Source organism: Aulonocara sp. 'chitande type north' Nkhata Bay, linkage group LG17, assembly GCF_057382095.1.
Source record: "Aulonocara sp. 'chitande type north' Nkhata Bay isolate Kocher_YH1m ecotype deep benthic linkage group LG17, A_spYH_male_GT1.1, whole genome shotgun sequence".
Classification (NCBI taxonomy): Eukaryota; Metazoa; Chordata; class Actinopteri; order Cichliformes; family Cichlidae; genus Aulonocara; species Aulonocara sp. 'chitande type north' Nkhata Bay.
The window spans coordinates 27,347,896-27,363,422 of NC_141360.1; the positions used below are offsets into that span (position 1 = coordinate 27,347,896).

The following is a 15,527-nucleotide window of genomic DNA, read 5'->3' on the forward strand; positions in this document are numbered from 1 at the left end:
GGAGCGTGACATTGTAAAACAACCTGCCAAATCACCAAGAATGACTCAGCTGGAGCTGGAACGGCAGCGTTCGCTCGCACAGAGTGGATATTAACTTCCTCTTTCATTGGCGGTGGAAGCCATCGTCAGGCAGTTTCACTTTATTCCTGACCAGCTTTAATTATCTTGCAATAAGGCCTGTCATAACCATTACATCATGTAGCAGAGCAGTGTAACAATCCCAGGGGCAGCATCACTGGCTGAGCCAATGAACTCCCATCTGGTCGTGTAGATGTGACTGATGGCTGAACAGAATGATTTCCTGCAATCTGAATCTGTAGAAAAGGCAGGAAGTGTCTGTTTGTGTACTGTGCCTTGTGCTTCCAGGAAAACGATCACATAAACAGGAATTTTGAAAATGCTCTTCTCCAAACATATACATTATTTGTTGTAAAAACCCATTTTCCTCAATCCACTTTTAAAGGCTCAGTGTGGCAGGCGGGAGCCCACCCAGCACATCTAACACATTTTAATCCCACACTGTTTTTCCAGTCCTTTCATTTCCTGGGCTGTTGTTCTCTTCACCTCCCTGGCACTTATTCTGCCACGCGCAGAGCATTCCTCTCCTTGTTCAAACACTGCCTCCAGAATTCCTACCCTTGTTAAAATACTCCCTTTCTCTTTTGTTTGGATTCTTTCTTCTTCTTTTTTAAATTTTCACTCAGCAGTGCTCCCACCTCTGGAATGCAGAGGCACTTCTCCAAATCCCGCTGAGGAGACAACAGAGCATTGTCTGCTGCTTTACTGTCATCATGACTCAAGGACAGCAAAGATTGTTTTGAGCAAAAATTAATTGCAAAACAATGTTGATTTGATGTCCATTGTGGAACTATATCTTCAGATGTGCATTTCCTTATTTTGCTCAACAATTTTGCTCAGCGTGTTTTTGTTCTTGGACTTTGAACCTGGAAAAGTTTAAATGTACATATTTTTACATATTTAGACGATAAAGTATGTGTTTCTGCATCCTTGCTGAAGGTAAGTTGAGTTTGCAGAATAACACGTGCTTCAAGGCCTTGTGCTTGCTGCATGTGCCTTCTTGTGTGTGGAGGTACAGCTATGATGAGTGTCCATGGGTAACATAATCCATGCAAACAACCCTAGCTCAGAAATTATAATGTTATCTGTAGTTCGTTTACACCAAAAAGAAAAGTGTTTTTTTACAGGGAATTACTACATTTGTCTCCGACTGCTTCCAGGATAGTGATTCCAAAGTTGGCTTAGCTTTGACATAAAGATAAGAGTAGTATTAATCTTCTTAGTTATACGGGACTTATGCATCTCATATTTTACATAAAAGCACATTCATTGCACGAGTTATAACAAAGAACTTCTGGACAGCCACTATGCAAGTGTCTTGCACCATCACTCATAAAAAAGAAAATAGGTGCTGAGATTTATTGGAGGATGTGCAAACAAACATGGAAATACAAGAACAGAGTCTGTATGATTGTAATGAGCTTGAAAGTGAATATTTAGTATGCCCAGCTTTAATCTTCAACACAGCCTGAACTCTCTTAGGAAAGCTTTCTTTAATTTCTTTAGTATTTTAGTATTTAGTATTTATTTATTTATTTATTGTCATTGTCAAGAACAATGAAATTGCGTTTGGGGCTTCCATACAACCCCCAAAAAAGAAGAAAATAATAAATACCCCTTAAAACCCAAGTGTACATATTTAACCCAGTGTGACTCCAATGCAATAAGACAATCCTTAGCAATAATGTTTGTAGAAATTCAGACAAAGACCTGAGAAACATGACAAAATACAACAATGCAACCCATTCAATATTATTGTACTGTGAGATATGATATCAGATATGATAGTTATCTATTTAAGAAAGAGGGGGGGGGGGGCAGGAGGGGGAAGAGAATAAAGATATGATGCACCAATGCAGACCAGTTCATTGCTATTAAGAAGTTGGATATGGTTATTGTCCGTGAGAGGGGGGCAGAGAGTTCAGGAGCCTCACAGCCTGTGGATACAGGCTGTTGGCCAGTCTGGATGTTCTGGCCTGTATAGACCTGTACCTTCTCCCTGAGGGCAGCAGATGGAAAAGGTGGCACGCAGGGTGATGTTGGTCCCGCAGGATACTGTGCACCCTCCTCAGACAGCGAGTGGGGAAGATATTACTGATCTCTGGCAGACTTGTTCCAATAATTCTGCCAGCTTCTTTCACCACCCGCTGGAGTGCTTGCTGATCGGCCTTGGTGCAGCTGGGGAACCACACTAGAAATCCATACGTCAGAACGCTGCTGATGGCACAGTTGTAGAAGTTCAACATCAGAGATCTGGGAATGTGTGCGCTCCGCAGTCTCCTCAGGTAGTAGAGGCGCTGTTGGGCCTTCCGTACAACTGAGGTGATATGGTTGCCCCAGGACAGGTCCTCGGTCACAGTTACCCCCAAGAATTTAAAACTGCTCACCCTCTCCACCGCCTCACTGCCAATGAAGAGAGGCAGATGGTTGTTATGACCCCTCTTCCGGAAATCTACAATGATCTCCTTGGTCTTTTTGGTGTTTAAGACCAAGTTATTGTCGTGGCACCATGACTCTAGTTGTTGCACCTCTGTCCTATAGTTTGTCTCATCATTGTTGGATATAAGTCCGAGCACTGTAGTGTCATCTGCAAACTTAACAATGAGATTAAGTAGTCTTCAGGAATAGCTCTCTGGATTTCTTGAAGGACATTCAAAGATCTTTCTTTTGAGGTTGGATGCCTTTGTGTTTTTCTTCCGTTCTCTGTCAAGATGATCCCACACTGCTTCAGTAACGATTAGGTCCAGGCACTAGAGAGTCCAGTCCGTGACTGATAGCGGTCCATTATGTGTTTTTCTATCCAGGTATGCTTTTACTGCGCTGGCCATGTTTTTGAGGTCATGCTGAAAAAAAGGTTGTTGCCAAACATGTGCTTTCTAGAAAGACTTTGATCCACCAGTACAAAGTGAGAAGATCACAAAGACTGGACTATAAATGAGTGAAAAATCAGACAGTGTCCAAAGGAAAACTTTAAAAGATCTTCAGAAAGCCCAGAGAACTCAAGTATGGCTCATTGCAAGCAAATTGTAAAGAAATGAGAGAAATCTAAAAAACTTCCACACAGCACTCCTCATTTCAGTTTGACTCCTATGACCTTCATGAATTGCTCTTTGTGCAGCTTTGCACTACTTTGAGTGCTCCATCTATTTTTGTTTGTTCCATGAAAGTCCCATTCTTGCACAGGACACGAGTTAATCTGCCTGCTCATGGTGCAATGAAACCTCCTCCAAAAACCCCTGTTTTTGTGTTTAACACTCCCATACAGTTATTGTAGTTATTGCCAGATTTGGCTCATCTTCTTTCCCCAGACTACCAGATTGATGCAGCGGAGACCATGCACTGTAAGGCTGCCATGACTCAGTATCCACTTACAGCTACCAGGGTATTCTTCTTTTTTTTTATTAATTTTTTTTACAACAATTAAAATTGCTTACACAACATTTTAATGATCGAGTCCTTTGCTGTCAGTATCAATATCTCCATCAGCTTTTACTGGTATTTTACAAGTAGTGGCAATATGGAGAAAACATTATTGAACAGTTAATTGAATGAATGAATTAAAAAAAAGTCTTAAAAACAACCTTTCCTTGAACTGGGTAGAATAAATGACATCATGACACAAGAGGAAGCCGTTTTGGGTTTAAAACAGGGCACTTATCTCACGTCATTACTGGAATGCTTCCTTGTGGGGAAAAATGCTATTTTTAAGGCTTTGAAAAGGATTAAGAATGACTGATAACTCTGCATTGTAGAATAGCAATTATCTTTGCATATCTATACAGTTGTGGCAGCAAAGCGGCAAACTATCATTACTGAGAATGGGATCAGTAACTACGTGAGAAAAGGCTTCATCACCAAGCAGACTGGAGGATGTCAGTGCTGTGACGGAGAGACCCACAACACACACTTGTTTGAAGACGGATTATAGTCAGCCAATTCTCCATTTGCTTTATGTCCCTTTCCTCTAGTCGGAGATAAACACAAGGGGATTTTCACTTAAGAGCCATTTTTTTCTGGTGCATGACAGCACTATTAGGCCTACAACAAACCAACTAAGCGAGCGGATCATAAATGCCGTTAGAGGGAACAAATGATTCTGAAATCTGAGTATCAATATAGAGGAGGAATTCTCAGCTGATAAATACTTGCAGCCTTTGAAAATGCTCCGTAATATAAACGTCACACAAGACCTCGAGGCTGTTCAAGTAAATACAATCTTGCCTTCAACTTCACCTGAAAATAATGTTAAAAAAATGTGTTTGGGGCTTCAATTCAAGTAACACACTGAAGTCACCCTCAAAGCTTCTTGTCAAACCAGAAGGAGACTTTAATTGAAGCAGAGTCATGTTTAAGGAGAAAGGAATCGCAATGATGCTGGGGGAGGAAAAAAGAAATTTGAGTAGACTCAGATGATCACATCTTTAAAGTTATAGTTATGGTCTCACCGGCTACACTGTGGCAGATACTTCGCATTTATTTTAAAACTGTAGTATTAGAAGTGTCTGTAAACAAGTGTCAAACAGAAGAGACATATTTGTGGTTTGAAACCCCCTGTTATTAGCGCTTCTTTGCTGCCATGCCAGTGGAAATACCGCTGCTCTGCCTCCCCCTCTTTCCTTTTTCTTTTTTCTTTTCGTGGAAAGCTGGATTTTGGGAAAACCCTTGTCTCTCTCCTCCTTCTTCAGCTTTCACTTCCGGGTCAGTTGGGTTGGTCAAAGCTGGATGTCGCTTTCAAATGACACTGGTAATGTTGTGCATTTCGAAGTTGAGAAGTTTTAAGCGCTTTATTCTTGGCGCTCAAGATGAACTTCCTTTTTGGAATGTGTGGAATGCAAGTAAAGGTTTTACAACGATAAATACTGATTTGCCTCATTGATTTATTTAATAAGATGACGTGTTTCTATTGCACATGTCAGCAAAGTTTTTAAAGTGAAATAATAAAAAAGTATAATCTAGTTTTATCATTAAGAACAAGTACTATATCTCACTGCATATTATTGCATTTCTGCTGGTAGATGCAGTCAGATTGCAATTGGTTTGAGTCTTGTTTTCTACATTTTACTAGTTAAGGTCCTACAATAGAAAACAAGAATGCCAAACTTTTTAATTAGTAATATAACTTCTTACATCACCACACAAAACCACCTATATTTCTCCAGGAGCTAATCATTATCACCTAATCATTATCTACACAGATGTTTGTTTGTTTGTTTGTTTTTTTATCAAATTTTAAGTGTAGTGTTTCTTACAATCACTTATTCACATAGTGTAAATTCTCCTAAACTGCGTTTTTCTTGTTCGCGATGGTGTTTGCATAAACTGCGATCGTGTGAGTTCCGATTTTTAAAATATCCCCTGAAGGCGGCACAAGTTCGGCAGCTCTCAGTTATTGCAAAGGCAGGCTGATGATCCAGCTGCTGTGCGCGTGAGTGTGTGCGAGGACATGGATACAGCTGGCGTTTACCACTGAAACCGATCACTTTACAGTGCTGCCGTGACACTGAGGCACTTCCGAGAGCGACAAAACTTCTTCCACAGCCGCACTCATGTGATTTTCCCTTTCTTCGAGCCATGTCCAAGACCCTGAAGAAGAAGAAGAACCACTGGACAAACAAAGTCCACGAGAGTGTCCTTTGCAGGAATGAGGAGGGGGAACTGGGGCTGGAGTTGAAGGGCGGCGCAGAGAATGGACAGTTCCCGGTTATCGGCGAGCTTCTCCCGGGCGGAGCGGTCTGCCATAGCGGCAAACTCTTCCAGGATGAACTCCTGCTGGAAGTCAATGATACCCCTGTGGCTGGACTCACCACCAGGGACGTCCATGCTGTGGTCAAGCACAGCAAAGACCCCCTCCGACTCAAGTGTGTCAAACAAGGTGAGGTTTGTAAGCTTTCGGCGCAACTTTCTCGCATGTCGCAGTTTTTCTTTCGGTTCTTTTTTGAAAACCGTTAGCTTTCCCCCCCTCAACGCGCTTTTCTCTTTTGACAGCACCTATTGTTTCCCAAAACTGATGCGCTTACCCCCAAGGCTCCATACTTACAGTAAACCATGCAAATAAATCACATACTTGCCACATATATATTATAATGATGCCGTTATTTTGTTGCTACACTTATTAGGCGTATAGAAACGATTATCTAAGAGGTGTTTGTGGCGTGTTTTTGTGTTGGTCGTGGTGTGCTCCTGATGTGTTTGGCACTCGTCCGAGTTAGGGGGTGTGTTACAGTTGTGGCAGTCAGAAAACACATTCCAGTGTTATTCATAATTCATAAGAAGTCATTTACAAGTATTGCGCCAACTCCTTCAGCCTTGAACCCAGCTACTAGCTTACAGATATGGATTACTTTAGGCGTGCTGTACTTGCAGTAGTGTAACAAAGTATTAATCCAATATATTTGGCATGATACCACAGATATAAACAGTGGATTATGTGAGATGCTGGATCAGATTAAATTGGATTGAGCCTTGCACACACATTTATTTCAGCAGAATATTACAGTCATACATGATCTTTCTTATATTTAGAAATCTAAATTACTGAGACATTTTATGTCCTGATTTAAAAACAAAAAAGAGGAAGAAAAATAAGCAATTATTTAATTGGCAGAAAATTAATCAGGACTGACTTTGATAAGTTTTAGTCAGTTTGTCTGTAATAGCAAGCTGTTAGGATTGTGTCATTTTTGGGGTAATTTTGCTGGCCATTTATGGACGCCTACATGGAGTTGCGGGGATGATCATAAATGAAGAGAACTGGTCATTTTTGCATTTAATGCATGTGCCATTTGCCCAAATGGAACCTCTGCTATTCTTGCCAGATTCTTAAATAAAAGAAAATTGCACTATATTTTCAGTTTAACCTTTGAATTACATATAATTTTTCTCTTTTTTTTTTTCTTTAGAGCACACATTTAAGTATGCAATATTTATTATCCAATTTGTGCTTCACTGAGTGGACTAAATTGGATTTGGAAGGGAAATTTTATAAATATTAGAGCAAATCCCAGAGTCCCTATTTCAACATTATAGTTGTGTCACAGAAAATGAAAAATATCATAAAGTATGATAAGGTCACCGTTAGCTTGGTATTCGGTGCAATGAAACAGCAAAAGCCCCCCTGCACAGGATTACTACAGAGGGCTTCTTTTTTTTTACGTGGGAAGTGCTGTGGATTGCTTAAGTGAGTGTAGTAGCTGCGCTGGATACACATGAGGCTGTGATTATGTGGTCCAGAGGCTATATAGTTTGTTGAAGAAATGTTTGGTTTTGCAGTATATGGAGTAGCCAGAACACACATTTTAAAAAGAGCACAAGTCAAAAAGAATTTCCTAACTTGTCCCTGGTTCAGACTCATCTCATTCTTGTCAGCTTTGTCCTCCGGATGTGCAGCTCTTATGTCACGGACACGCTCCTCTGGCTGTCTGTGGTTTTGATCTCAACAGCTAATGACTCTCCGTGTCTTGTGTTGTACGCCGGGACCGGGATCTGTGGGGTCTCATTTTGGGGTGAAAAATCAGCGAAACCCTGTAAGAAGCTTTGGATCAAAGTCCTAGCTTGTGTGCTTGCATAAGTGTATCAGTGTGTGTGTGTGTGTGTGTGTGTGTGTTCATCGTCACCCCAGGGATTTATTCAAAAGGCAGCCAAGCCTATACCAAATTAAAATGTTAACTTTTTTTTCATGAAATATTTATATCCTCCAGCAATTTTCCAAGTGATTGATATTTCCCCATAGCTGTGCTCGTGTTTGCGCGATCGGTTGTTTACAGTGTTGAGCTCTTTTTATTATGATTGATATGTACATTAAGTAAATATTTTGGAGGGAAAAACAGGCTTTTGCAGTGCCCTTGCAGCTGTGTGCTCAATAATAAATATTTTCACTTTCAAGCAGATGCACATAAACTCCTATAATCTGTCTCAGTAGATTCTTTATTGAGCAGAGCGAGTCAGAGAGCACAGTTCAGTCCACTTGTTCTGATGTTATATGGTAATATGACTGTGTAATGAAAGTTTTTTTTTTTATCTTTATGGTTAGTTGTTTGTTTATCACGTGCTGCTTGAAAGTTGGTGAACTCTAGAAATGTCTGTATTTGTGCATAGATATTAATTAAAGTAGTATTAAACAGATGAGAGACAGAAAAGAGGTCAGCTGGTCGTTCAGTCATTGAGGAAATGATTCAGTATTACAAACGTATCTATACATCAAGATCTAACTGTAAATTTTAGAATGAGCTTGGAGTGAGGTGTGTTCAGTCAGAATCTAGACACTGGTGGTGATGGAGATGAAGCGGGTGGAGACTTGGATGAAGATCTCTCCTTGGCCAGGATGAGATGGAGAGGGAAAGGTTCTGGCTTGCATGAATGAAAGTCTGAAAGGCAGAATATTAGAAGAGCACTGAGATTTAAGGCGTACTGAGGAGGTTCTGATTGGCTCTCAGAGTGATGAGGACCAAATTGTGTTGGACGGCCTGAAAAAGTGGCAAGGAATGAGCAAATACAGAACTTCTTTATTGAACTTGTGCATAAGTTTGACATTATGTCCAAACTAAGAAAATAGAAGAATAATAATGTCCTCTCCAGGAATGTCTAACCAATAAAGAAAAGTCCAAAAGGGAGGTGAGGAGTACTCTAGAAGGTCATGAAGGAGTCCTGGCTGCAGTTTAAGAAAAGGTCACATGGACAACCCATAAGGCTGTTCAAACAATGTTTTTCAGGCTAAAATAGAACTTTTGCAGAAAGGAACTGAAAGCATGGGACAAGAACCTCAGGGTTTCAACCAAGCCTGACATCCCCACTGGGTCTAAGTGCTGGGATTTTTCCTTCTTCTTTCTTCTTCTTTTTTTGTTGTTGTAAAACTTTAGCATTCTGGTCTGTCGGCCAACTTCCAGCATTTTTTTTCACACTTTGAAATCTGAGGTCATGTTTGAACATTAAAGATATGGTATGCACACATGGGTATTCACAGACGTGGACTAAAGCTTTCTTGGCTGCTACCTCAAAGCACACTGTGCGCTGTCTATCTTGCGTGCTGCACAATATCGTTTATTATTTAGTAAATATTGATATCTATGACTAGCTAGTTTATTGTGATGGTGCTTTGTTTTCTCTATTATTATGTTGCTCTTTGTTGTTTGCTGTCTCCTCTGTTTGTTTTTTTTGTTTGTTTTTTTTTTTTTCTTCTCCATACAGGTGACCCAGGAGTTCTTTTTTTTTTTTTTTTTTTTTTCTCTCTCTTCCCCCCCCTTCTCACCGTCTCTTCTCCCCTTTGGTTTTCTTTCTTTCTCTCCCCCTCTTTCTCTCATTCATTCCCCCTGTCCTATTTATTAAAAAAAAAAAAAAAAAAAAAGACAAAGGATGAACTGAAGCTCTGCCATCACGTAATGTCGCATACTGCTGTTTCTGGTGTCATTTAAGAAAAAAAAAAAAAAAAAAAAAAAAAAGAACATTAAAGATAAAAGCTATTAAGGATAAAAGCTTCACTGGCTTTTCTTACAAGATCAATCTGAACTGATTTGTCAAAGATGTCTAAAATACAGAAAAAAAGTTAAAGCAGTGATATGTATATATTTTATATTTCACAATAATGCAAAAAAAAAAAGTGTAATACTTTTTACCAGGTCACAAAAATGAAGAAAATGCTATTTACATTCAACTTTCATGCTGGATTGAGCAAATATGACAAGTGGTATCGCATAAACAAAAACAAAAATGTCAGTACATAGTTTCCAGATGGTACTCTAATTATAACCGAGAAAATAACTTAGTTAAATTTATGCACTCTTGTCATTTTCAAAACCTACTTTGTTGGCATGCACATCAGAGGAGGTCGAGCAGCTTGAAAAAAAAAAACTTAAGAAGTTTAGAAATGGAATAAAGGACAAGGTAAATACTGTGAGCTTATATCTGCGCACTTACTACTCTAGAAGTGTGAACACTTCCAAAGTGCCCTGCTTCACACTACTTTCAATCAACTAACTAATCCACCAGGCTGGAAGCATCATTGGTTAAATTTGGAGGCGTTTGAGTCAGTTAGGGACAGCAGGTCGCTGAACAAACTGCTCTCCATCATGAACAACCCATGACACCCACTCCACACTTGTGAGGCAACGGGAGCTCCTTCTCCCTCAGACTGATTCAACCTCGCTGCCATAAAGAATGCTTAAGGAAATCATTCCTACTGTTCTCTGTAAAGCTGTACAATAACTCTTCATTCTGTGACAGGTGAAGACATCTGAACTGCATCCCGCGTTGGTGGTAATGTCATGGTTTAAGACCTGTTTCGAACCCCCCTGCCATTGATGGAACCATCAATTTGGAAGACACCACTAAATACCATACTAAGACAAAATGTCAGGACACCAATCCATGAAATGAATCTCAAGACAAAGTGAGTCATGCAGGAAGACAGCTACCCTCAGTACACAGGTTGTGCTGCCAAAGAATAGTAAAAAAGAATGTTTTGGAACGACCAAATTCGGACTTTAATCGAATAGAAACTGAAGCAAGCAGTTCATGTAAGGAAAACCAGCAATGTCCCAAAATGGAATAGATTGTGTAAGGAGTGCAGGAAAATTCTCAAAAGGTGACAGGCAAGAGTGACCAAAATCTTCTTGACCCTCACATGTGTCATTTCCATTCATTACAGCTGATAATGTTTTATGCAGAAATATAAAAAAAAATCTAAAGGCATTATGAACATTCAAGCTCCACTGTAGCGTACGTTTATTAATCTCAGAGCCAGCTTTCCTCGAGGGTCTAGAGTTTATTATATAAGACCTGTAATCATAAATGCAACCCTCTTCTTTTTATTTAGATAAATGTGGCAAATCAGGACTAGCTTTTGTGTGTGATCTGAGATTGTGGCCTTTATATTAAGTATTACAGAAACATTTCTTCTCTGCCTCTTTCTCTCTCCCTCTTTTTAAGCCGCTAAACGCATTTAACTTTGAGAAGATTTGTCTTAGTCTGTGGCGCCTCATGGTAACAATGTTTCTATGACAACAGTACATGAAAAGGCACTACTTACCCATTTAGTGTTTTGAGATTTTCACCTGAACTTTCAGGCTTTAGTGCTTCAGTGTGTAGATCTTATCCTCAGATAAAAGTGTTAAAGATGTGTAAATGTGTCTGTTTACAAATTCTTTATTCCATCCATTCCTGGATAGGTTGCCAGTCTATCGCAGAGCCAACAGAGAGACAACTAATTTAGACGCGCTGCAGAGCGTCCCGAATGCCTCTGGATTTTCACTGACTTGGGCAAATTTTAAAGCTGGACTCTGGGAAATTTGAAGGGGTTTCCATTAGATTAAATAATGTATCAGTTGATCAAAAAGTTAACACAAGATCCATCCCGGTTATGAGTAGAATAAGCGTGAGACATTGCCTGAAGTGTTCCTTTCTTACATATAGCATAGAGCAGGGGATGATCTGCTTCTAGGCACACCTGCCAGGTTTACACTGTAAACAGAGCTTTTTCTCTGATGTCCTTGTTCTTAATGTAGTGTGCACCTCGCATTCAGAAATGCTTGACAGATTACTTATTGGGTTCTCATTCATTATTGTGTGTTTTTATTTATTTATTAGTTGTTGTTTTTTTTAACAAAGAAATTTGCATTTATAAACCCAAATATGATTCAAGGATGAGCAACATCCCATAATAATGGGTGGGTAGAATAAGCTTTGAAATTCTGAGCGTTGTTTGTTTTCGCAGTGTACTTGAGGGTAGCTGAAGGTTTTGCTCAAACCCAGCTGTAAACAAAACCTTTGCTCACAGAGAGAAACTCTTGGTATTTGAGGTTTTGAACAAGGGGCAATCTCAGAAGCTGAAAAGTGAAGCCAGAGCGGAAGTGCTAAAAAATTGCAGTCCCTCTAGGTGCCGCATAAAGCTAGCTCCAAAAGTGGATCAGACTCATGTTAGACCCATGAGTGGGGCTTGTATTATAGCTCTTCCACTTAGATACTGTAGTTAAATGACAGGTGTTAAGTTGGACCTCTTTACTGTGTGCCGTTGGTGCATTTTGGAGCATTATGTCTAAAATGTTATGGACCATCCAGGTTTTTGGACGTTGCGTCAAAGTTGTGGTTTGGTTTTGGCAAGGGACAATCCAATGTGTTATTAGTCTGTTAGTTGAACTCCTGTGGAAAAGTGTTAAACTAAGATGCCAGAAAGAAACTGTTGTGGGAACAGTCCCCAGATTTTATTGATGATCTTTCAAGATATCTCTTTGGACATCAGCTGGTCTTTCACTGAATTTTTTAGTCCAGTGTTTGTATATGACAGCCACTCTTTTTTTTGTTTAAGCCATTAAATCCTGCATACATCTCACCTTTTATTTGATCCATCTGTGGTTTGCTGAAGCCTCATCAGATACGGTCTCAATAGAAGACTGACTGTCAAGAAACCATTATTAGGGGAGAGGAAACTGGGGAAAAGGGGCTGAGATATGCCAAATTATTCAAGATCTGCACTGAAAATCAGTGGCAACAGGTATTATGGAGTGATGAATCCAAATTATGAAATTTGTGGTTCAAATCATCTTCAGCATGTACAGAGGAGATCAGGAGAGAGGTACAACAGTTTGTGCTTACAGGCTTCTGTAAAGCTCTGTTACGCTTTGGGGCTGCATTTCGGTCAGTGTTGTTGGTGCTCTTATCAAAATTTAAGGAATTATAAATGCAGAAAAATACCGTCAGATTTTGATCCGCCATGCAATAACATCTAGAAGGCATCTGACTGGCAACAGCTTCATTTATCAGCATGACAATAATTCCAAACACTAGAGAAACATACAATGAACCCCTATCAATCATGGACTGGCCTCCCAAGCTCTGACCTCAACATTACTTTAGCAGTATGGGATCATCTAAAGGCAGCCATCATCCAAAGATGAGCTTTGAATGTCTTTCAAAGGGCCTGGAGAACTATTACTGAAGACTACTTGAAGAAATTAAAAGAAAGCCTGACCTCTTAGGCAAGCAATATTGCCTTATATACTGCATTTACTGTATGTTTGCACATGTTTCAATTAGGGCTGCCACGATTAGTCGACTAGTCACGATTACGTCGACTATCAAAATCGTCGACGACTGATTTAATAGTCGACGCGTCGTTTGAAGCTTTGTAAGATCATAAAAGACGCAGGAATGAGTAGTAGGATTTAAGAGTGTAATAACGGACTGAAACAGAAGATGGCAGCACTGCATGTACAAGGATGCCAGCTGCCGTTAAACCCCGAAGAAGAAGAAGCTGTGTCCCAGAATTCATAGCGCAGCCCAGCTCAGTTTCCAACAATGGCGGCAGCTAGTTAGTTTTAATGTTACTCTTATTATTCTTTCTGGGTCACAAAATAAACGTTTAACATATTTTCAGGCGAGAATGTAGCTGTGTAAACTTCAAATATCTGCTCAGTTTATCAGGACACCACATATTTTCAAAAGCGCTCCGACGTTTTCGGAGACGTCTGTTACCCACTAGCTCGATAGCTAGCCGGGGGCTAGGCTCACTAGCGCTGTGAGAGCACCGGACTCCTGGCAGATCATTTTCAAACACACCGCTGTCTTTCGCTACTCAGGTTAAACATGATATATAAGTCACTTAGATAACTTAAAAATGTTATTGTTTGGCTTTTTCCAGTATTTTATTTGTTCCTGAGTGAATCGGTTTGGCTGAGATTAAAGTTATAGTTTTTACACGGCTGAATAAACGTCAAGCAGACAGCTGATTATCAGAAGTGTGAGATGCTCGAGAATTTATTCCGGTGTCCTGTTATATTTTAGATAGCAAGGAGTTTATTAAATTTTAATGAAATTTGCAGATTGTTTCGGTGAAGTTTAATAAACTATCATCTTGTCTTTATTTTTAGTTAGCACAGATCTTAAACACTTAAAGCTGTAAGCTAATGATAGTTATATAAGAGCAGATGCTGCTGGTGCAATAAGCTGTACGCTGTACGTCCAATGGATGATGATCTGATTAGTCGACTAATCGCAAAAATAATCGGTGACTAGTCGACTATCAAAATAATCGTTTGTGGCAGCCCTAGTTTCAATTAATCAGTGCGCCTTTTTACAATTCTCCTAGCTAAATATAAAAAATGAGAGGTGGCTCAATAATTTTGCACGATCCTGTAGCTAATTAGATGAACTCTGTCAGTATGATGAATCAGTACAGTTTATGGATGCAACTGACAAACCAAGCAATCTAGCGTTAGCGAATAACCTAGCACTACCTAGTTTTTTTTTTAAACAGCTCCAAACATTGACAGCACAGTGGCATCTGTTACACTGACTATTTTGAACTGATAACACTACTGTGACTAGTCAAGACTCTGTGGTCTTGAAAAACAATTTTGAAATTGTGTACCTGTCCTTAAGCTCAACTAAAAACAAGCCTCTTTGGCTGACATCCAATACTGATAATGAAATTTTTTTTTGTTTTCGTGTTGAATTCTCTTTTGTTATGTAATTATTTCCCATTTGGTGCCAGAGAAACAAAATACCTTTGTAATGATTTTTAATTTTGTTGTTAAAGTTGTTGTTAAAATCGTTCCACACCTTCTCACACTATCTTTGAATTATTGGAAATAAGTAACATAGTATTACAACTAAGGCATTACAGCAGGTAAACACTTTGCACTGCCATTAATTGATTTGCTTTTACACCCTTAAATGTAACTTTTATTGTTTGCTTTAAAACGAAGAGCAAGTTGAAGTAGACATACTGCCAGTAATTAAAGTACTTTAATGCAATGTAGCCACCTGATTGTTTTACAATGAGGCCGCTACATTCCAATAAAACAGTAATAAGCTGTGCTTTGTTTAGCTTCTTTCTGCCTCCAGTCACGGAACAGGGTCAATGACTGGCTTACATGCATGGTTGATCTCCAAAAGATTTCCATGGCCTTTCTGAATAATACATCAAGTTCTCTTTTGCAGTGTTCTGCTGCTTCACTAATGCCACAACTCTAAAGGTGTTCTCTCTTTCTCTTGGGATGTCTTGTCTGGATTGTTAGCGTTTACCGTGTTCTTCTCTGTAATTAAAAACGTGGATCTTGATTCTTTTGGCGAACATGAGTACTGTTTATGAGTTTAAGTACTTAATTTCCTACATAATGTATGCGTCTTTAATTTTTCATGTCAACTGAAATCCTTGGGTATTATCTTTTTTTTTTCTCTCTCTCTCTCTCTCTCTCTCTCTCTCTCACACACACACACACACACACACACACACACACACACACACACACACACACTATAGCAGGGCTTTTATTAGTCTCTGAGGTGAGGATTAGATTAGTTTGCCATCAGCAATCAGGTGTGCCCTGTAGGACATAATTAGGACGTCCGCAAAACACAAAGAAGAATATTAGAGAAAAGTTACATTCCCAGAGAAATGATGAATTGTGCTTAGAGCAGAACATTATGGATAATGTAAGAGTGGCATTAAGACTACATCA

General features: G+C 39.5%; 1 protein-coding gene across 8 annotated transcripts in view; it reads left to right on the forward strand.

The window, feature by feature from the left end:
• Positions 1–5,481: 5,481 nt before the first annotated feature.
• Positions 5,482–15,527, forward strand: part of magi2a (membrane associated guanylate kinase, WW and PDZ domain containing 2a) — a 262,531-nt gene continuing 252,485 nt past the window's right edge. For all 8 annotated transcript variants that reach the window (XM_086269989.1, XM_086269990.1, XM_086269991.1 and 5 more), the window contains exon 1: positions 5,482–5,950. In XM_086269989.1, the coding sequence (XP_086126115.1) occupies positions 5,650–5,950 (301 nt within the window). In that variant the 5' untranslated portion in view covers positions 5,482–5,649. The remainder of the gene's footprint in view (positions 5,951–15,527) is intronic.